Source organism: Eucalyptus grandis, chromosome 7 (assembly GCF_016545825.1).
Source record: "Eucalyptus grandis isolate ANBG69807.140 chromosome 7, ASM1654582v1, whole genome shotgun sequence".
NCBI classification, from domain to species: domain Eukaryota; kingdom Viridiplantae; phylum Streptophyta; class Magnoliopsida; order Myrtales; family Myrtaceae; genus Eucalyptus; species Eucalyptus grandis.
This window is the reverse complement of record NC_052618.1, coordinates 45937311-45958286: the sequence shown is the minus strand read 5'-3', so window position 1 is coordinate 45958286 and position 20976 is coordinate 45937311. Positions and strand designations below refer to the sequence as shown.

Here is a 20976-nt window from a genome sequence, read left to right as displayed (position 1 = left end):
GAGTATTAAGTGGATAGTGATCATCGCCATTGTGCCTTTCCACCCCGCGATCCGGATTTATGTTTTCATTTAACGTCCAAATGCGAAAATTGAAATGGAAAACGAAAATGCAATTTTGAAAAAATTGTCCCGTAGTCGATGGTCTACAGTTTTCCATCCCATAGGTCGGGGAAAAGCTATTGGGATTTAAATACCTAAATCGTTTTATGAGTCCCCACCAATCACTTCTTAGGTCGATTGGAAATGTAAAATTGAGGGTTAGGGGGAATTAAATCACCTAGAGGTTAACTAGTCTATAAAAATAAAATAGATCCGAAGGTACGGTTATATGTGGAAAAGGGTTATTACAACCACGTCGCCTTTTTGGTGTATTAAATGCAGTGTTATTAGATTTCCTTGGAGAAAATTATCCAAAAAAAAATAAAATTAAACCTATTATATTTATACCAATTTCATTATAAACATTTTATTTAGCTAATTTAGTCTGAAACATTTTGGTAATTTGCCAAATAAGTCATTCTAGCAAATTTTGATAGAAAATCATTGACGTAGTACATCGATCGTCGTATGTGACACGGCCGACAATGATTGATGCCAACATAGACAATTTTTGTATTTTTTAAAATTAATTTTTTATTATTTTATAATTATTAATTTCCTTTTCTCTCTTTACTTTTTTTTCTTTTTTTAATTATGCCGACAAGGGTCATCGGGGACCCAACCCCAAAGGCCTTGCTTGTAGCTGGTGAGGCCATGATGGTCTTGCCTAAGGCCTTTGTGATCGTGGGGGAAAGCATGAAGGCCCTCGTAAGATCCAGGCGAGGGTCGTGATGGCCTCGCCCAAGACCTTCATGGTCCAAGTGGTTGTGGGTGAGGTAGACCTCACCTAGTCAGGGCTAAGCCTTTGTGAACGACAAGGGTCGCTGATGACCCTCCTGGCCACAAAGAAAAAGAAATCATTTTTTTTTTTAAATTGCATAAATTGTTCACATCAACATTAACTCAACTTGTGCTATGTAGGATGATCGGCATTTAAGTCGGCAATTTAAGAACTCAATCGCCAAATTGTCAAATTTTATAATAATAAATTGCTAAATCAAAATGTTTATAGCTGATTTGACATAAGTACAAAAAGTGTAGGAATTTTTTTGGTAATTTTTTGGATTTACTTATATATATCTTTTAAGTTTTGAAAATTGAAATATCATTATCGACTCTAAGTGAGATTGTTACGTCATGAGATGAATGACAACTCAACTACATTGTGTGGTGTGGGATGTGATTCGTGTTTATTTCAAATATGTACTGCATTCAAAGCAAATCAAATGGCGGATGAATCCAATCCACTGCAAACGTAACATTGAAAATAGTCATGCAACGTGTGGGCATATTCAAACTTGAGCGGGTTGAATTAAACAGATATACGTCCATTGGAAGTCATCATCTGTAGATTGTAGTATGATATGACCTTCGAAATTTACACAAAATTTTTAAAATTTGTGGAATCCGAGAAGAGAGAGAGAGAGAGAGAGAGAGAGAGGCTCCCAAATCTTGGCAACCAATGAGTCTTGGTCATGTGTCCAATACATTGTCATCTGCTGGTCACGGTAGCTATAAGATATTTCTTCCATGTTGTGCGGGTGAGGAGGACTGTTTGATACGATGTGGATTTCACTTCCTATTCAAGAGAGATGACCAAAGGAAACAAAGAGAGAGAGAGAGAGAGAGAGTTATGTGCTCACAAAGAATAATGGGTAGATGGGAGTGGGATCATGCGCGGCTGGATGCATAGGATCCGTTCGTTTTCCACGATTAATTTCTTTCAGCATTTCAAGAATCACACCAGAGCACCAGCTAAACTTCACCATCAGCTGGCTCCTTCTCTGTACTGCTTTTCAAACCCTACTCTTCAAGTCTCTCTCTCTCTCTCTCTCTCTCTCTCATGCACGTCATAAGAGCAATATGAATATGGAAAGTATGCGCTGGAACCAGTGTCTGTTTGTGTTATCGAGGTGCTACCCTGATATGAATCTCAATACTTTTTTGGATGTGTCATGACCTAATCTGGTCAAAATAATCTAGATACTAGTAAATCAATCTCTTGAGTATCTTCTTCATAGGGACGACGAAGGAACTTCCGGTACGTTAGCATTTTCATGATAAAATAATTTGATTCATGGCGTGCTTTTGAAGATTATCGCACCCTCATGTGCGAGTAATTCGTACATGCACAAATTCTCTCCATATGAGTTCATAAAATTACTATCTATGCACTTGAAAAAGAAAATTTAGAAGCGTATAGCTAGATCTATAAGATGCCCTGCTGATGATTAGGCAGGATACTTATCACAAAAACAACGGACGTGGAAAATTAGATCTTGCACCGCCGGTGTAAAGAAAACTTTACCAAATAGCCTTATCCACCGTTGATTTTTAGGTTTTAAGTACTTACTCTCTCACCAACTATCAAACAAAGAACGGATACAACCGTTTGTGTAGTAAAAATGCACACTAGCAATTTATATTACAATTATTCATTTATATCTGAAACAACTTATTATTGTCTGAAATTCTATACCCATTATGCAGAAAGGTTGCGAACACTGCACTACTAATTGTGCGCAACCTCAGGCGATTCCAAGTAGGAAGGCGATTGAGGTTGGTGGCTTTGGATATGAGGTCGCGACCTCAAGCATGCGCTTGCGCGTGCGTGCACAGGAGAGAGTGAGAGAGGCGATGACGGAGCGGGGAGAGGTGGATGGCGTAGGTAGCGGTGTGAGGCGGCAATGGCGACAACAGGTTGATGATGGCGGAAAGAAGAAAAGTGAAAAGAGAGGTTGAATGGGGAAAGAGGAAAAGTAAACAGAAGAAGATAATTTTTGCCCCCTTAGATTGTGCGGATTCCAATCCAGAAACAGTTGCTCAGTTGTTAAATACTCTTATCTAGTTTCACCTGGGCAATAGATAACTAGAAGGCTTAGTAAAGGTTGTTAAGGTGCATTTGCACATCCTGCTGTGTCGTTCACATATCTACCACCCGTGAGTCAAAGCTTACTCTTCACTTGCCAAGTGAATGGAGTCTGACAAATTATTTTACAGACTACCTTTCTTTGGCCCCGTAGAAAATCTCTCTCTCTCTCTCTCTCTCTCTCTCTCTCTCTCTCTCTCTCTCTCTCCCCCTTTTCCTCTCTCTATAAAAATCAGGCTGGCCCTTCAAATTCATCAAACTGAGCACTCTCTTCCTTCCACCAAGGAGAGACCCTGGTACTTTGTTTCTTTATTTTCTCTTTATGCATAGATTTCTTTGGTTTAGACCTTAATTATACATGCATATGCTTTCTTTTTTCTTCTGCTGTTTCTCTGGTTTGCTGGTGTATGGATTCAAAAGTATTCACCATATTTTGGAATTTTACAGTTTTCGAGGTGGAAGAGGAGGTGTATTCATGGACATGCGCACACGGGTGAGTGTATTTCCATGCTATTCATGCCAAGTGAGCAGTCTTTTGTTTTCTAACCTTTGCTTCGTTGTCTGTTCGACCTTGAAACTGTTGTTAGGGCTTCATGAAACCCTAGATAGTTGATTCTCTCTCTCTCCCTCTCTCCCCGTCTCTGGGAGAGTAGAGAGATCGCGAAAGCATCGCGATAACAAACATCTGTTGGAGCAAGAGTGAGCTCTATAAGCGAAATCACTTGCTGGGTCATTTTGGTTTGTCTTGAAAGAGTCATGCAATGGTGCAATCAGAAGTTGTTCCGCTACCAAAATAAACTTATACCTAACACACAAATAGAAAGTACATATGTTACGTTAACGTATACCAGCCTGATACTCCCTATATTTAACATATGAAACACAGCGGACATGCGGATGCGATATGCTCGACTTAGAAAAGAAACCAAATCGAGAAAATTATTAAATTCTAAAGAACCAAAACAATTATATACAGGTCTCCAGAGTCCTTTTACTTTGTTTGCTTGTGCTAAGGAAAAATACTAGGGTGTGATTTTTGTGAACGAGTACATAGGTATACCATTTTATCTCAACCCAATTAAGCCTCGAGTTCTGTACATACCCCGATCATCTTCGCTTTAACAAAGCACGAAATGCTTTGGGGGTTTTTTGGAATTTGTTCCTTTGATAAAAAATTAGAAAAGGTGGTTAGTGATGATTCTCTCTCTGGTTTGCATGCGTATAAGTGATACATCAGCATGATTGTCTCTTTATTACGGTAGCATCCACGGCAGTTTCTAGGAACTTTCTACCTGATGCTTTGTGTCAAAGTATGACACCAAGTGAGAATTCTTGACCAGATGGCTCATGTCGTGATGAACTGAATGAGATTGTTCAACTTGAGTGACAATTCTTGACTAATCTGCACTGCGGTTGAACACTTTTTTTGATTAACTTAAAAGAGTCAAGGGAATCTTATTGGAAGGCTTTTCTTTCGAATTTGATTCTTTCAATTTATATAGGGTGAAACATTTGTCTAGACTCAGAATGTAAAGTGAACAGAGCGAATAAATCGCAACGGTAGATAGTGTTGGATTTCATGTGATCTACCGTCACTGACCACAAAATCTATTGGCTGTCATATTACTTCGTCCCCATTTCCTGTCCATGCAACTGTTCTGCAGTTTGTGTGGAGATCAGGACAAAATCCAGGCTAGGTTTGTACTAGACATCGTTATCAGAACCTTAAATTTTAAGAACGTAATGAATCTGTACCATTGAACTCTATAAAATAAGCTGGGGCTTTAAGACAATCTATGTCCTAGAGACTTGGAGATTTGACTAAGTAGGACGAAGTGTGACCATGACCAGAAGGTAAACTAAGGGGCCACATGCGTGCGGCGGTGGGTGAGAAAAGAGTTCTTCCTTGGGACAGACTAGCCAATTGAAGTTAGAACAGAAAGGTAGGTGGAGCTGGCGCGAGAACCCACTGCGCCCATTTTTCTGATTTTGGATTTTTTATCTATTGGGGTTTTTATCAAGATAATAAGATTAAAAGATGAGAAATTCTTACATGAATGCGGTATATGTACTAAAATGAATGTGGGTTATAAAAATGACAGGTCTCTTGTTGATTCCACATTAATTCTATTAGATATGATGGTCCAGATTTTATTTAACACAATATACTAAGTTCCTAGATAATTTCTCAACTAAAGATAACTCGTTTTCTTTTTCACACGAGTGAAACTTCTATTTACCAATATGATATGGCTGATAGTTGTACATAGGCTGAATGCCGTTGTAATCGAACACTGTGCACACAAGTCAATGTATAGGAAATACGCACATATATTAATTAGATAGACTGTGTGTTAGGTGAACAGCCTATACGTATTAGAGGTTGAGTATCTATATTCTATATAAGTTTGCGGTTGGTTAAAAAAAGAAAACGCTCATCTTCAATTCTATTGGCGAAGTCAGCACTGAAAAAGAAGCATTTACCAGTTTAACTGCATGTTGGTGCTTTGGTAAATCCACTCCTTGGTCAAAGGGGAAAAAAAGAGATTATACTAGATGCTAACTGGAGATAAAATCTAAACCTTAGTAAAGGCTAGCTCACAGAGTTCAGAGGCATAGTTCGGGGTGGCCGATCCCTAATTTACCATGGATAAGACTTCCATTTCATAGTACCGAATGCTAAAAGGAAGAGAAAAGACGAGGCACTTCCCTAGTTTTTTTTCTCTTAAGTCCGAATTTCAAAGCTAAGCGAATAGGGTTTGAGTGATTGCAGTATACCGTGACCGTTAGGTTGTACGTAGATTGCATGTGAAGTCCGCAAGGGCGATGGACCATTTGACTCACTAGAAGCTGGTGCACCTAAAAAAGTATTACCAAACCTCGTACTGCCTTAGGAAAGGAAATTTGCTTGTCTGTTTCCATGAATGTCTGAGGAGACTTTTGCTCATGTATTCTTGGGATAATACTCCTATGCAATGTGTCCGTGTGACCGCTTGCAAAGAGTTAACAACTTCCCATGCGCTTGAAGGGTAGCTTTTACATGGTTAGACGCTTCTTGTTAGAACTAGGCTGGGGCGTCTTAGGTTAGGGTTTCGCGAATGGAGAGTTTGAAGGTCGAACAGTCAACGAATGTGAGGTTATGAACGGAAGGACCGGTCATTTGGCATGCCTTCGCATGGAAGTCGACACCCCCCCTCCCTCTCTCTCTCTCTCTCTCTTTTGACCTTTCCGTGGTCGTCGTCAGCTGCATGATCAACGCACGGTTCGTTCGTTTCAAGACCAGTGGAAAGACGCAGGAGAGAGAGTCATCACGGAGTCCGCGGTGAATGAGGTAATAAACACACTAAAGGGATCTCTCTCTCTCGGAGAAAACTACTTTGAATTCGAAGTACGTCATTTTTCAAGCATTTGGTACTTGTTTAGATGGCACGTACTGATAAAGTCACTGGAACACGGCCTACATTCGTGTTTTCTTTTTCAATTTGGAGAAATGAGAATTGAGGAGAAATATTTTGTTTTCGCCATGATCAAATACAACCTTCCCTTAATGCATCATTGGGTCCTCTTCAACATCATGTGGTGGTGCGGTGTATATGTGACCAGCATTTACCTATACTATTTGTCGCGTTATTTGTCAAAAGCACAGCTGCAATTTATATTGAAGGCCAAGCTGTGTGCATCGCTCTGTTACGTTAAATATGAAAAAAAAAAAAATGCAAAGAAATCTTGCCTAACGACGAAAAGATGGTCGTGAAAAGTCTAGATTTGGGCTATAGAAGTTCCAAGTGCCAATTTCGGTTGCAAAAAGGACCTTGCTCTACGTCGCTTCTAGCAATCCAAATTATGGTTACCAGAAGAACCTTCAGTGACCTAATCACTGCTAGAACACTACTCCAACCGACCAAACGGGTTGCCAAAAGTTCCTCTCCGGTGACCATTTAGTCCCTAAAAAGTCAATTCTTTATCGATAAATTGTCGCGAGAAGTCACGGGGAGGGTGCTTTCTTTGACTTCGGGAGGGCTTTTGGCGACTAGAAAAGAGAAATTTGAGTCGAGAAGTACACCAAGAATTCCACACCCGTTGTTTTTGCAATTTCCCAGCCTGTAACGCCTGTTGACAAGCGAAAACAGCTTCATTTGCATCCCCGTAATAGGCCATGCGATCGTGAATCATTGGAATCCATACGTATCTCCCTCCTCTTGTAATACAAATCCGTACAACTCGATTACATAAACATAAAATTTTTTACATTGTAGGATAGCAAAAAGTCCGACGATCCCTAGAAATTTCACACGCGCGCAGATTAGGAGTTACGGCATCGATGGTCTCCCGAAACTTTCCCTCGTTGTCCAACATCGTTTCTAGATTTCCTTTCGTCCAGTTTAGTCCCCGAACTCTTTAAGATCGAGTCCATCTAATCCTCTTCCGCACATTCATCAGAAAGCAAACACAATCAAGACATTCGCATCGTGGAGATCGACACCGTTGGCATCCCGACTTGTAATAAGGGTATTCATGCATCCTTCTTAAATGCTAAACCTCGAGCGACACCCGACTTAGCATCAACTCGCCATGAGGCGACAATTGGTGATGTGCATCAGCGATCGACCGTGTCGGTCCTTGTATTGACCGAGATGACGAGAGAATTGAGATTTTAGGACGGCGCGAGACTTCAGCTCAAGGACACTGAGGCAACGTGTCCGAGAAAGTTTAGCTAAGGTCAAGCGTGTTGCTGGCAAATTTGTGCAGAAGTTCTCTAAGAAATCGTTGATCTATTGCCCAATCATTTATTTTGTTGTAATAAACATGATAAGTTTTATTTGAAAATAAGTAATTTGAAAAGGTCCGGTGTAGGGGAAAAGGGAAAAAGAGAAAAAAGAAAAAAGAAAGGAAAGGAAAGAAAGGAAAAAAGGAAATTTTTTAAAAAAATCTCTACTTCAGGGCTTGGTCGTGCCATGTAGGATGGCAATCGCTAACTAGACCCTCATGTAAGTGATTAGCACAAATTGGAAAATTGTTAAAGGGTTTATGACTAAATTAACCATATTAAAAATTTTAAAATTAAATTGACATAAGTATAATAGATTTATTTATTTATTTATTTGTAATTTTTCCTCTAAAGATTTTTTTTTTGATAGAAAGTAAGAGATATATTGACTTTAAACCAAAGAGCTATACAGCTATACAACAAAAACTCGACACCAAAACTTGCACTTACGAAAACAAACAAGTCAAAGCAAGTGGAAGGGTACCAAGAAAAAAGGGGGGGAAGCCACAAACTGCACAGGAGCAGAAACAAGCCAAACAACAGCTAAAAGCAACCAACACAGTGGATACAAGGAAAGGGAGAATAGGGAAATCCTTATAACAAAACAAGGAACAAGGCAAGCGTGAAAAAAGACGCCGGTGAACAGGGAGAAGGGCAGAGGATCCCAACTGAAAGATTATTGTCAAAAAGTCCTAAATTTATTGCATGGTGGTCAATTATTCTTAAACTTTTCAATTTAAACAATATAGTCTTAAATTTTTGATAATTTTCAATGCAATCCTTTCGACCAATATTGGCCAAAAATCACTGAGGTGGACGTTAATTATCTTCCATGACATCACATGTGCTAATGTGGATAATTTTTGCATTTTAAAAAAATTATGAATTTTTTTATTCTTTTCTTTTTATTTTCCACTGCTTATTTTCTCGAAATGGTCGACGAGGATAATAGGGGACTCGGCAATAACCAACCAAGGTTGCTAGCCACAAGTGATATCTATGTGAGGGCCACAATGCCCTCCCGTCATCTCGCTAGATTTTGCAAGGGCCATCACGGCCATTGCCTCTGTCCAATGGCTAGTCAACCATTGGCCATGCATATCCTCTAATTTTTTTTTATAAAAGTAATAAAAAGAGAGAGAGAAAAATGAAAACAAAAAACTAAAAAAAAATCAAAAGACATTGTAAAAATTGTCCATGTTAGTGCTGATTGTGTCATTTAGACTCGTGACACTCATTGAATCATTACGTAAGAGATTTTCAATCAAAATTTATTAGAATGACTATACTAGAAAAAGGTTGTGCTTTTTCTACTCTCTCTTAAACTAATATACTCCCTTTCACAATATCTTGATTATTTGATTCTTTGTGAGTCCCACGTTTTTGGTATCCGAAGGTTCAATATCCATGCTCCTCCTTTTATTTGGTTTCTTTTCTTTCCTTACGGTCCCACTACTCTTCTTGTTCTCTGTGCGTAGTACCATTCTCAAGGAAACAGTAATGGCAATGGTAAACAATGATGGCTAAGAAAAAGAAGACAATCCCGCCACATTGAACCAACCAGAGTATCGCCACCTCCGATCAATCAACGCCGCCGTCGCCATCCGCCGGATTCCTTCCTAGAAACTCTCTTTCCAAACTCCGGCCCACTGCTATCACTCTCCTCCGCCTCCCTCGGCTCCCACCTCTCCGACCCCATAGCGAGCCCCCTCTCCCGAACATCGCCGACCACCATGAATAGTCAGCTCGCCGTGCCGGAGATGAAGGTGGACTCCAAGCCTAGGCATGGAGAGGCTTTCGCCTATTGGGGGCGGCTTCGAAGGCTGCCTCGATGGGATGGGGAGAGCCTAATGCCTCACGTGCCACAACAATCCTTGCCAATCACCTATGAAGCAATTATAGTAGACTAATCCAAATCAGACTTGGACTATCTCTTTTGTTGTTGGGGTGTTCTGCTTCCGCCTCGGACATCCAAGCCACCTTGCCAATCGTCTCTTTGGTTGAACTTAAAACAAAAAGTGGGTGCAATGGATGATGGGATACATAAAGTCACTATTAGCGTAATTAACTATTAAATCACGCCTTCATCTATCAGTTTAAACTTTTAGAATGGTCGATTGTGATTCTACAAAATCTCACATAAAATCAGAGTTGGAGATCCTGATTTCAAATATTTTTATGTTATATTTGTCTCCCCAATTAAATACTAAGCATGAGGGGGTATTAGCGTAATTAAATATTAAACCACACTTTTATCTATCAATTAAGATTTTAGACTAGTCGGCTATGATCCCATAAAATCTCACATAGTATCAAAGCTTGGATGTCCTAAGTTCAATTCTTTCCGGGCTCCATTTGCCATCCCAGTTAAATTTCCACAAACCAGAATAAGCATGATGGGGAGTGTTAAAATATTTAAATGATAAATCGCACTTTTATCTAACATATTAAATTTTTAAAACAATTGGTAGTGATCTTACAAAATCTCACAGTCTCATGTATTGATCTCAGTGCATTGATTTGGTTTGTTTTTCATTGTTGCTAGCTAATGAGGAAAAGGACTGTAGATGCATGCAAATAGAAGAGTAACAAGTATGAAGAAGGAGTGGGACTCGTGAGGAAAGAGACCAAATAAAAGGACAAAATCTCTCAGCCTCATGCATTGATCTCGGTGCATCGATTTGGTTTGTTTTTCATGTTTGCTAGCTAATGAGGAAAAGGACCACAGATGCATGCAAATAGAAGAGTAATAAGTAAGAAGAAGGAGTGAGACTCGTGAGGAAAGAGAACAAATAAAAGGACAAAATCTCACAGTCTCATGTATTGATCGCGGTGCATCAATTCGATTTGTTTTTCATTGTTGCTAGCTAATGAGGAAAAGGACCGCAGATGCATGCAAATAGAAGAGTAATAAGTAAGAAGAAGGAGTGAGACTCGTGAGGAAAGAGACCAAATAAAAGGAGGGCCACCGTTTGAACCTTCGGATGCCAAAATGCGGGACCCACGAAGGATAAGATGGTCAAAACATTATGAAAAGGGAGTTTATTAGTGAAAGATAGAGTGAAAAAAGTGTGGCCCATTGAAAAATTGTCAAATTATTTAGGATTATATTAACCAAATTAAAAATTTTAGGATTGACATAACTAGACAACTATACAATAAGTTAAAACTTTTTGGACGATTTTCCTTATTCATCCACATATTCACGAACATCATAAAAAAATTGCACCAGCCATGCATCTTAGACAACTGACACTAAGTGGATCAAAATTGACTGTGACTACATTTGAAAACTGCTGAAAATTTAAGATTAATTAGTTAAATTAAAAAAATTATGACTGAATTAGATGCAACTTATTGAATAATTTTCCTCTCCTTAGGTGAATATCATATATATGACCTTCTACGGTACTGTAAATCCAGCCGCTATTGATTGGAAAACACGTCACATATCAGGGGAATCACAACAAAAACGGCAGGGTGAAATCTTGGATAAACCAAATCTCTCTTATTTGGTCGCTAGACGTCCACCAGAAGTCGCTGTCTGAAGAGTGGAAAAATGGATTAGGACAGTTGTAGCTAGCTAATTAGTAATCTCCCCGTGGGTTTAGCTTTTTCAAGGATAATTGAAGTGACCGTGTGATTAGAGAAATTCATTATTCGACTTTCTATTTCTTGTATTAGGTAAATTATATATAAAGACATAATAATATACTCAACATCATACGACAAGTGGGCTACGTGTGTCTATGGACAACCTCGTACGTTCGGTTATCAGTCGTTATCTAGCCGCGTGACTTCGCAAATCCACAGCTGTCCAGCTGCATGCGGTGCCTATGTTTTGCACCGCTTGATGGGACATGCGTGGCACTCGCTGATCAACACATTGATGTGAACATTAAAGATTAGATCTTTACTCAATCGCTCGCCGTCACGTAATCTTGTCCGATCTTCTTCCGGCCTCTGCGTCTTTCTCGAGGTGATTCTCTCGACCATCCCCCTCGCATGCTCTATTCACATGGCCAAGCCGGGACGGGCTGTTTCCACCCTCGTCTTAGCTTTCGTGATCCTGAACGTCATCGAGACCACCAGTTCCCAAGGGTCTTGCCCGTACCCGTCATGCACTGGTAATCCACCGCCCGCGTCCACCGGTAATCCGGCATCGCCCTCGGCGGTGATGACCACTCCGACTCAAGAAGGAGCCTACCCGGCACCGCCCGGCACTATCTATCCTCCGCCGGCGGGTTACTTCCCTTACAGTCCGCCTCAGCCAAGCGGCGGCTTTTATGGCGCTCCCCCACCGCCTGATCCGATCTTGCCCTATTTTCCATACTACTACCGGAAGCCTCCCCGGATGAAGACAGCGGAGTCATCGGCCGCAGGTCTCCGGATATCGACGGTCGTGCTTATAGGGGCGGTTGCTAGTTTGGGTCAGTTGTGGTATATTATTTAATGTAAGGCGGTGAAAATGACGATGTAAAAAATGTAGAGCTGTTTTCATTTGCTTGGTATGAAGCTTATGCGGAGAGCACTTCGGGTTTGTAATTTAGTGTTAAAAGAGTAAGCTGGACAAATAGACAATTTGATAGATGTACAACAGATGCTTATAGTGTTTTTGATGTCTGGAGGAAGGAATGTCACTGAGCTTTCGTTTTGACCACCTTCCAATTTCGTGCTTGTTTTCTTTTGGCTAAGCAAATAAAGCTTATATTGATAATCAAACATAATACACCACGAACCAATTTAAGAGGATCATCGTGGATCGACATGTTGTGCATCCTTTTCGTATGCAAGGAGGGAATTTTACTCCAGAGCGACAAGCAAGAAATGCAGCAAGTCGTGGACGAGCAGGATGATGAATATCGACGACGGAATGAAATCATTCATTGTTCTCAAGAGGATCAAGATCCTTGGGTTATTCGCGATAAATTACAATTGTCCTTCGGTATACAGGTGTCCATCCGATAATCGGTGTCGGAAGTGACGAATTTCGCCACCTTCGGGTTGAACTTATGATACATGAACATGCATAAAATGAAATTCTCTGGCTTTGATAGAGAATGAACGGCCAGAGAATGAACGCACTCTGATACATGAGCAGGCTTTCTCTTTTGGCCATGTAAGAATCTACGAAAGCCGACTTTACCTTATTTTCCTAAACTTCCTCGGGCATCTTCTATTCAAGTGATGTGGAGGCAAATGAGTAACAATGAAACAATGACTAATTTAGGGAAGATTTCACGGAAGAAATGCTGTCAGGAAGTAACACTTCCAGCGACACGGCCCGTCCTGCTCGTGCCAACAGTTCTAGTATCCTTTCTCATCATCTGACTGGTGTCTCTTTTGACTCCTGCTTTCTGCTTCCCCTCAACTCTCTGGCCTTTCGCTGTCCTAGCAGTTGCCGATGCTTTCGATTTCTGCTTGTTGGTATTCCCGTTGTCATCGTCTCTGCCCTTTCTCGAAGCAGTTTCATTTGCAATTGCATCTCCTGTGGATTCAGCTTTGTTCGATGATGGTGTTGGAGAGACCGCATTCGAGCCCCAGGTCTTGCTGATCAATTTGTGATCCAGAGAGGCTTCAGGTGGATTCGATGTGTTTAGAGATGCACTCGCGGCAACAACTTGGCAATTTCCAGCCTTGGAATGAATTCTGGATCGTGAAGCAGCTTGATTTTGAGGACTGGGACATCTCATAGATGAAATGCTTGACCTGTCCCTGGTAGATGAAGCCTAAGACATAAAAAAGCTGCCTTGAATTAGAATGGCTGGTTTATAAACCAAGTAAATAACAACAGAAGTATAGTGAAAGTGCATAGGAAATCCACTCAGAAGAGGGCACATTTGACTTTATACTCTGTTCTTCAAAATTCTTATGTTATAAAATGCTTCATGATCAAATGGCTTGTCTGATATAGGAGCACAAATTCTCCTATGACCTTCATGTTACGATGTCAAACAGAATCGGTCTTGGCTGTTTGCTCAGCTTCAAGTTTGAAGTAGGAAATGTTGGACATAAAGTCACACGTGCTGAAGTGGAGCATATTGGGAAGAAAATTAAATCAGATTGATTACGGTTTGGAGATTTGAAAGCCACTAAGATTCATAAGAAGACGCATTAATAATTTCACTTAAGTGGAACTGGCTTTTATCAACCATCATAAGAAGAAGCAGACATGAAAAACCTTTCCCCTGGTCCAGGTTGCAGAGTACCACGATTAGTGCAGGTAAAGGCTTCAGAAGATAGAAAGCCACTAAAAATTCATTGGGAAACACATTTCACAATGACTAACTTATTTCCCCAAGTGGAACTTACTCTTATTGACCCTCATAAAAACAGGAAAACATGGAAAAGATTTTGTGTTAATGTACCTTGTTGCCATCTGACCCAGATAGCAGAGTTGCGCGATAGAAAGAAGGCATAGGCGTTGCTTTGAAATTAAGGCTCTTCCGGAACTGCTTGATTTCAGCTTCTGTCTCTTCCTACAATAATAAGAATGACATTATCTAGATCTACAACCACAAAGGCAAAACTATAGTGCAATAAATCATGCTACCTTTTTAATTACATCAATGTGGTTTCCGGCTCTGAGCAGAGAGAGATCATATAATAGTCAAGGAAGAATGGAAAGGGGGATGGGGAAGGTCAATAAGCTAAAGCATCATTAATTGAAAAGAACAATACAAGAATTGCTTATCAGGTCAAGAAATGGTGATTTACGAAATAAAGGTGCAAAGATTATTTCTCTTCTGTATGCATCGATCATTTGGTATCCACCTTGCCTTGCGTGAATGTAGTATTCTCAATGAAGATAAATAATGATACATATTTGAATAACACTAGTCTCCCAAACTGATATGGTAAGTGATCTGATAAACTGTATGTAATTGACACAGGTGGACCATATTCAACATCAAATAAGAGTCTGCCATATCACTTTATATAAAAGTTTTGTAAACCATCCTTGATGTACCTACTATTATTCTTTGGACAATTCAGTATACCTACATAGCGAAAAAAAGAAAGAAAGAATGATTCAGCATACCTGTGCTTTTGCTTGAATCTCATTAATCTCAGCCTCCTTAGCATGCATCTTTTCCTCCAGCCTCATAAAATACTAAATCAAGCAAATTGCGAAACCAAGTTATCAGGCAGATATACCGACCATGAATTTTACCATCATATCCTGTTATCATTTCTAACACTTACCTCTTTTCTCCTTTCTGCTCGCTGGTCACTCAGAAAATTAAAACCTTTAGAGGTGGACTTTGTTTCTGGCTTCTGTGACTGAGCAATGTGCTTTAGCCTGTATTTCAGGTCAAGGAATTAAGTCAGAAGATTCGAAGACTGATCTCCTCAAGGAGTTCTGAATTTTCTTTTCAGACCTGCTTCTAGTAGAATCTGCTCTTGATTCGAGCTTCGTCATCGACACGGATTGAGGTTCAGAAATTTTCTGTCCTCCTTCTCCTTTGCTGTTAGAAATGACAGTATAAGACCTCTGTAGAATGGAAATAACATATCACGTTTCATGTAAAAGAGGCAAGAAGTACCTATTGTCTTCACGCACTGGTTTCGCCACCAGCTTTTCCCTTTGCTGAGCATAGATGACCATCATGCATTAACAGTTAGAAGAAAGTATCGAGCAAAGAAGAAAGTCAAAGAATTGGACTTTGACATGATTATTGATGTAATCATGCAAGTTGTACTTCTCAATTCAAAACGTCAACTTTGGCATTGTCACTCATCACAAATCAACCGTTACCTCTGGGTTCAAAGTTTTGTGTACTAGACGGGAAGTTTGAGCTGCAGACATGGTTGAATCTTTCTGTCTATTTGTTCTCAATGGAGATCCTCTTATCCTTCCACCCAGAGTTTTGTTCAAATCTTTGGATGATCCGGCGGAAATTTTTCTCTTCTCATCAGCCACTGAGAACTGAGACTTAGCTGTGGCCTCAGTGAGCTTAGTTTCCGATGCTGATGCCGACTGAGATGACGATATATGGACGAATAAGCAACATGAAAAGGAACCAGTACTTTAACCCATTAAACATGATGCATGAAGTCAATTACATGAAAGTATCCCATACCTTTGGAGAAGAATGAGATGTTTCTGAACAGGTCTTTTCAACCCTTTCATCAGTCTTGTCCTTTATAAATGAATAGCTGGCCTCAGAACAATTCTCTGCTTCTCTCTCATCATAGTCAGAACTTGTTTTTGCGACTATGGGTGTCTCAGCAAAACCTATTGGCAAGTCATTATGCCCAACCTCTATATAAACTGGCATCCCTGCATTATGCTCTATAGGAATAAAATCCATGGAAAGATCATTTAACCCCTCCTTTTCATGGGATCGGAATGACAAAACACCTGGATCTTCTCTTTCACCAACTCTTACTCCGTACTCTCCACTACACCCTGATCTTGCTGGACTCTCATCAAAGTGACCAAAATAATTATCCTCAATTGAAAGCTCAAATCCTTCCCTGCTCGTATTGTCTGATGTGTCATCTTCATCATGCTGATGGTCCCTTCCAGTCTGCCACTCAGATGAACTTTGATGCAGAAGCGGTTTCTTCTTAAAATGAGCTTCAAGTAGAGCTTTCTTCTCGTTCACTGAACCAGGTTTGGAGAATTTCTCAACCTCTTCTAGATACCTATTGTGCGAGAAAGAAGACCGCCTTTCCCATGCCAAAGGTTCTTTTTCAAACCTCCCAAATGAAATAGAGCCGGAGTGAATTGAATCAGCCTGCCAATTGGATTGAAAGCACGTTAGAAAGGAAAGAAAGGAGGATCAATTATCTGCAGGGATGGGAGAAAAAGTCAAAGCTAGTTCATCACATCTTAACCAGAAATCCTCCAGGTCACTTTCTGCGTTCACAATCTTCCAGATAACTTATTGGAGATCATAAAAGCTCGAATTTTTAAACAGATAGCTCTCTGTTCATACTCAGCTTCCAGGTTCGAGAACGAAATGCTGACGATATCAGGGAGATACTACGCTACGGGTAAAATCCCAACGCAGTGACCATCTTCACGTCAACAGCAGAGAGAACCATAGAAGAATTCCGAGCTATGTATTCACATTGCTCTCTCTAACCTCACAAAATCGCACTTTTGCTCAGTTCCTGAATCCGGTAATTCAGGCAGATAGCACAGACTAAACGGGCAACCATCGATCTACATAATGCTTTGATCCCGTGATCCTACCCAAATAAGAAGTGATCCTCAAACAATATCATCTAGAAACCATAGCGGACTAGCGATAAAAACTGCACCTTCCTCTTGCTGTGATCCTCTCACACACATACACGAGAAACGCAGAGCAGAGTAAGAATGAGTAGAGTACGTGCGAGTAAGCGGGATCCTCCAGAATCTCCACACACACACAGAGAGCCGCGATGCTAACCTGAAAACCGACGCCGAACGTCTCTTCGATTCCTCCAGCCATGCGAAATAATCCCCCCCCGCCGATTCCGACCAGAGAGAGAGAGAGAGAGAGAGTCCCCGGAACTAGCAGCCGCCTGCGCGAACGAGCATCACAATCCGATCACCATTTCCACCGCCTCACTCCCTAACAAACCGATCCGCAGGCATCACAATAAAGCAAAAAAACACAAAAACAAAAAAGCCCGACGCGAGCAGATTCACCGCCGACGGCGGCGGCGGCGGCGGCGGCGAGCGGCAAAAGGAAAGAAAGAAGGAAGGAAGAAAGAAAGAGGAGAGAGAGGGAGGGAGCATTATGTAGGTGGAGGGAGGGACGGAGGTGTGGAGCGTAAGCGGAGTCGAGCGGAAGGAACGAATGATACCTCGATCACGCATCGAGGCCGAAGGATCACGCGCGAAGCAAACGGAACGGGGATTTGCGACGGCGAAACCCCCCGCCCCGCCCCCGCGGCGGCGCTTCTCCGTCCGACGAACGGAGAGAGGAAGCTCCGGAGAACGCGATGGCGACGGCAAATCCACCTGCAGAGCGAGCGAGCGAGCGAGCGAGAAGAAGAAGAAGACGAGGGGGAGGAGAGCTTTCAACGTCAGTTGCGAATTATGGGACTGTTGCTTACTCGATTCAGCGCACCGCGGGAGCTCTTTCTTGTTATTTTATTTAATTTTTTATCATTAATTATTAATTTTATTTTTGGGGGGGAGGGGAATCCTGGGGGGGGTTAAATCTGAATCACGTGCACTTTTGTCCTTTCTGTCATCGTCCGATCTCGACGACGACCACCGCTCCCGTCACGTGGATTCCTAACGTGCCTTCCTTCGGTGTAGATCCGATCCGTCGAATTATAATCACGGGAGTTGGGAAACTCTACAAGTACACGGTACGTAGGGGTGAGCAACCTCGGTTCCAGATAAAACCGCCCATAGGAACTTATCCAATTCTAAGTTTCCATAGTTACTGGTCCAATTCTCAATTTCAATAAAAATGCAACTCGTATTGTTTGTTTTCGTTCCCAAGAATTAGTTACCGAATAAATTTTTTAAGCACATGTTTTAAACTTTTGATTGTTTAGTTTATCTCATTTATTCATATTTTATAGATTGTCCAGTATTCATAGGTGAGATTTTTGTAGTTATGTTCACTTTCATTTTTGGTTAATTAAAAAGGAAAAATATGTAACAAAAAAAGAAGAAGAAGAAATTGACCAATTCTCTGGTAGACTCTAGAACCAATTAACATGTAGGTTTCTAGTTTCAAAAGTTAGGGAATTGATCCTACGTAGTAAGTTTTAGGTGAAACCTAAATCGACTCTGGAACTACTCATTTCGAATGGCATGTCAAATGCAATCGAAATCCTAACACTTGTCTTAAATGTGATCAAATCCCGAGTTGTGTATCAAATAATCGAGCTCTTTCATTTGGTCACCCTATAGATTCAAAGGGTAAACCAATTTTCCAAATCATACTTACAAGTTAGGACCTCGTTAAGAGTAGAAATTGTCACGTGGAAATCGGATTGCATGGGACTCATTTATTTCTAATAAGTTAGAATCGAAGCAAACAAAAGTCACATGCTTGAAGACGTTAAGCTAGTTTCAAACTCATTTATCGCAATCATAGAATGTAACGAGACAAACATTTCGTTAGGATCGAAACTTTTAGGGCTAATGTGTTCCGAATTCGGACCGGATTGATTCAGTCCCATATAGCCCCACATGCAAAGGAGCTAGGGCCGGGAACTATTTTGCTTCCCGACGAAGCGCACATAGACCCCTGCTTTCATGATTAGATTATGGGTGCTTTTATTTCAAAGGAAAACTTCATAACAAAAGCGAATACTTTTTCCATGAAAATGTTGTCCCCCTTTTCGCATTAAAGAATTCATTTTTCCTATTTTAAGCACGCATGCATATTTTTGACCGTAAATGGTTTTCCCCATATTTGACAAGATAAACACATGAAAAGCTTGGAAAGTCAACACGCGAAATTTTACTTTCACTTAAATAAACACATCCTAAACACAAGGGGCCAACAAGATAAAGTTGGCTAGACAACATGGATTATGTCCGCCCTAAAAGAAAGCCAAGAAAATTCTCCCACAAAAAATAAATAAATAAATAAACAAGTACTCTATATCATCCTTATGGATGCTGTTATTCTATACATTCAACATTAAAAAGGTAAAGAAAAAAAATTCACACTTCGGCTTTGCTCCTGAGGAAGGACGCGCTCTTGGTCAACTCGCCGAGGGACTTATCCGTTTGCCTGATCAGATTATAGGCGAAACCGCCCAAGATGGTGCCGACGAACGGCCCAACAATGTAGACCCAAAGCCCATTGTAGACGTGCATCGTGATGGCCGGCCCAAGGGTCCTTGCCGGGTTCATGGATGCGCCGGAAACCGGCCTGCAATTTTTCAATAAATTAGAAAATTGAAAAAAAAAAAATCTATTTGTTTTTTATTTAAATTCCATCTTAGAAACGTATGTTTGGTACAGTATAATTTGTGATATTTTTTTTTTTCCGATTTATTTTGAGTACAAACTAACCCGCCGACGAACACGTTCAGCAAGATCGTCATCCCGATCGCAATTCCTGCTAGTTCGCCGGTCTGCATGAGAAAACGATCAAAACGTTACCGAAACTGTACTCGATTCATCGTCTCACGGGAAGGACGTTTAGAGGGAGGAAAAGAATTCTCTCGGGGTCGTACCGCTCGGTTATCGGTCGCGACTCCGGATACGACGAACATCAGCAGGAAGGATATGATGATCTCGACCACGAGCGACCGGACGTGGGGACCCGTCGGCACGGTCCCGAAGAACGACTTGGAGTCCACGTCGAAGAGCAGGTAGAGCGTGCCGCTGGCGAGGATCGATCCCAGCAGCTGCGCTACGACGTAGAGAGGTACCTGCACGGCTAATCTTCATGAGCGAAGATGACGCGAACGTGCAACACGACGAGCATCGACTTGCTCGATCGATAGGGCCGTATATCCGCACCAGACTCGATCTCGAGCACGAAAGCCTAGCCCCAAGCCTGGTTAGCCCGACGCGAACACGTTAGGCTCGGCTCGAGAGCTCGGCCTGGGCCCGAGCCGGTCGGACGGCTGCCTCTAACATGCATGGCAAAGAATCTGCAAGAGAAGAAATGAGCAAAGGACTCGCCTGCGTATAAGGGAAATGCCTGAAGATGGCGAAGGTGACGGTGACGGCCGGGTTGAAGTGGGCGCCGGAGATGTGACCCACCGAATATATCATGACCATCACGATCAGCCCCCAGACCACGCAGATGCCCGGGAACGTGACCGACCCGTATATCTTGTTCACCGCCACCGACCCGCACCCGGCGAAGATCACGAAGTACGTCCCGATCACCTCAGCAAGCACCTGCGGCGAAAGAAGAAGAAGAAGCATGAGAACCGAACGGAACCGAAAAGGAACGCGCGCGGGCGGGGAAAGAGCCACGGCGAGGAGAGACTTCGTCACCTTCTGCGTGAGGGAGACGACCTCGGGGGAGGTGCAGCAGTCGCTGATGTGGACGTCGGTCGCGCCCTTGCTAGATTCGCCGGCTTCTTTGCCCATCGTCTATCGCCGGGATTGGTTTTCCTTACGGATCAGGTGCTTTTCGAAGGTCCGATGCTTTGGGGGGGCGCGGGGGGAAGAAGAGGAACGAGAGAGGAAGAGGGAGCGGGAAAGAATGAGCGAGGGGAGGGATGAGTTTTTGAGGACTCTTTATTGGTTCTTTCTTTATGTGGGAGCAAATAGATGGAGGTCAAAGCAACGGCGGTGCGGATGTTTGTC

General features: G+C 41.7%; 3 protein-coding genes and 1 long non-coding RNA gene across 5 annotated transcripts; 2 read left to right on the top strand and 2 right to left on the bottom strand.

The window, feature by feature from the left end:
• The first annotated feature begins 2962 nt into the window (after positions 1-2962).
• LOC104453719 lies at positions 2963-6520 on the top strand. The gene is made up of 2 exons (XR_727156.3): positions 2963-3264; positions 3416-6520. It is a non-coding gene; the product is annotated as an uncharacterized LOC104453719 (long non-coding RNA).
• A 5122-nt stretch (positions 6521-11642) lies between these two features.
• Positions 11643-12396, top strand: LOC104453718 (WW domain-binding protein 2). The gene has a single exon (XM_010068326.3). The coding sequence runs from the start codon at positions 11755-11757 to the stop codon at positions 12187-12189; it is 435 nt and encodes a 144-aa protein (XP_010066628.1). The 5' UTR covers positions 11643-11754; the 3' UTR covers positions 12190-12396.
• Positions 12397-12598: 202 nt separating this feature from the next.
• On the bottom strand, positions 12599-17787 carry LOC104453717 (protein WVD2-like 7). Of its 2 annotated transcripts, none has more exons than XM_010068323.3 (10): positions 17541-17787; positions 17141-17305; positions 15821-16480; positions 15496-15717; positions 15284-15327; positions 15119-15205; positions 14943-15039; positions 14779-14850; positions 14105-14215; positions 12599-13465 (listed from the first exon to the last, which is right to left on the bottom strand). In XM_010068323.3, exons 2-10 carry the CDS (start codon positions 17180-17182, stop codon positions 12992-12994), a joined length of 1809 nt encoding a protein of 602 aa, XP_010066625.2. In that variant the 5' UTR covers positions 17183-17305; positions 17541-17787; the 3' UTR covers positions 12599-12991. The 2 variants fall into 2 exon arrangements, with proteins under 2 accessions (XP_010066625.2, XP_039174316.1); XM_039318382.1 differs by having other exon boundaries at positions 17141-17255.
• Positions 17271-20757, bottom strand: LOC104455655 (probable aquaporin NIP-type). The gene is made up of 7 exons (XM_039317857.1): positions 20662-20757; positions 20341-20562; positions 19887-20084; positions 19723-19784; positions 19375-19579; positions 17910-17958; positions 17271-17305 (listed from the first exon to the last, which is right to left on the bottom strand). The coding sequence occupies exons 1-7, from the start codon at positions 20755-20757 to the stop codon at positions 17271-17273; spliced, it is 867 nt and encodes a 288-aa protein (XP_039173791.1).
• Between the last annotated feature and the right edge of the window lie 219 nt (positions 20758-20976).

Coding starts and splice junctions, on each gene's coding strand:
- LOC104453718 (XM_010068326.3), top strand. CDS start 11,755: ATGGCCAAGCCGGGACGGGCTGTTTCCACCCTCGTCTTAGCTTTCGTG.
- LOC104453717 (XM_010068323.3), bottom strand. CDS start 17,182: ATGGCTGGAGGAATCGAAGAGACGTTCGGCGTCGGTTTTCAG. Junction 15,206..15,283: donor CCAGTGCGTGAAGACAATAG/GTACTTCTTGCC, acceptor CATTTCTAACAG/CAAAGGAGAAGGAGGACAGA. Junction 15,040..15,118: donor GCAGATTCTACTAGAAGCAG/GTCTGAAAAGAA, acceptor CCTGAAATACAG/GCTAAAGCACATTGCTCAGT.
- LOC104455655 (XM_039317857.1), bottom strand. CDS start 20,757: ATGGGCAAAGAAGCCGGCGAATCTAGCAAGGGCGCGACCGACGTCCAC. Junction 19,580..19,722: donor CTGAACGTGTTCGTCGGCGG/GTTAGTTTGTAC, acceptor GAAAAATTGCAG/GCCGGTTTCCGGCGCATCCA. Junction 17,306..17,909: donor CAGAAAGGACAAAAGTGCAC/GTGATTCAGATT, acceptor TCGGTTTGTTAG/GGAGTGAGGCGGTGGAAATG.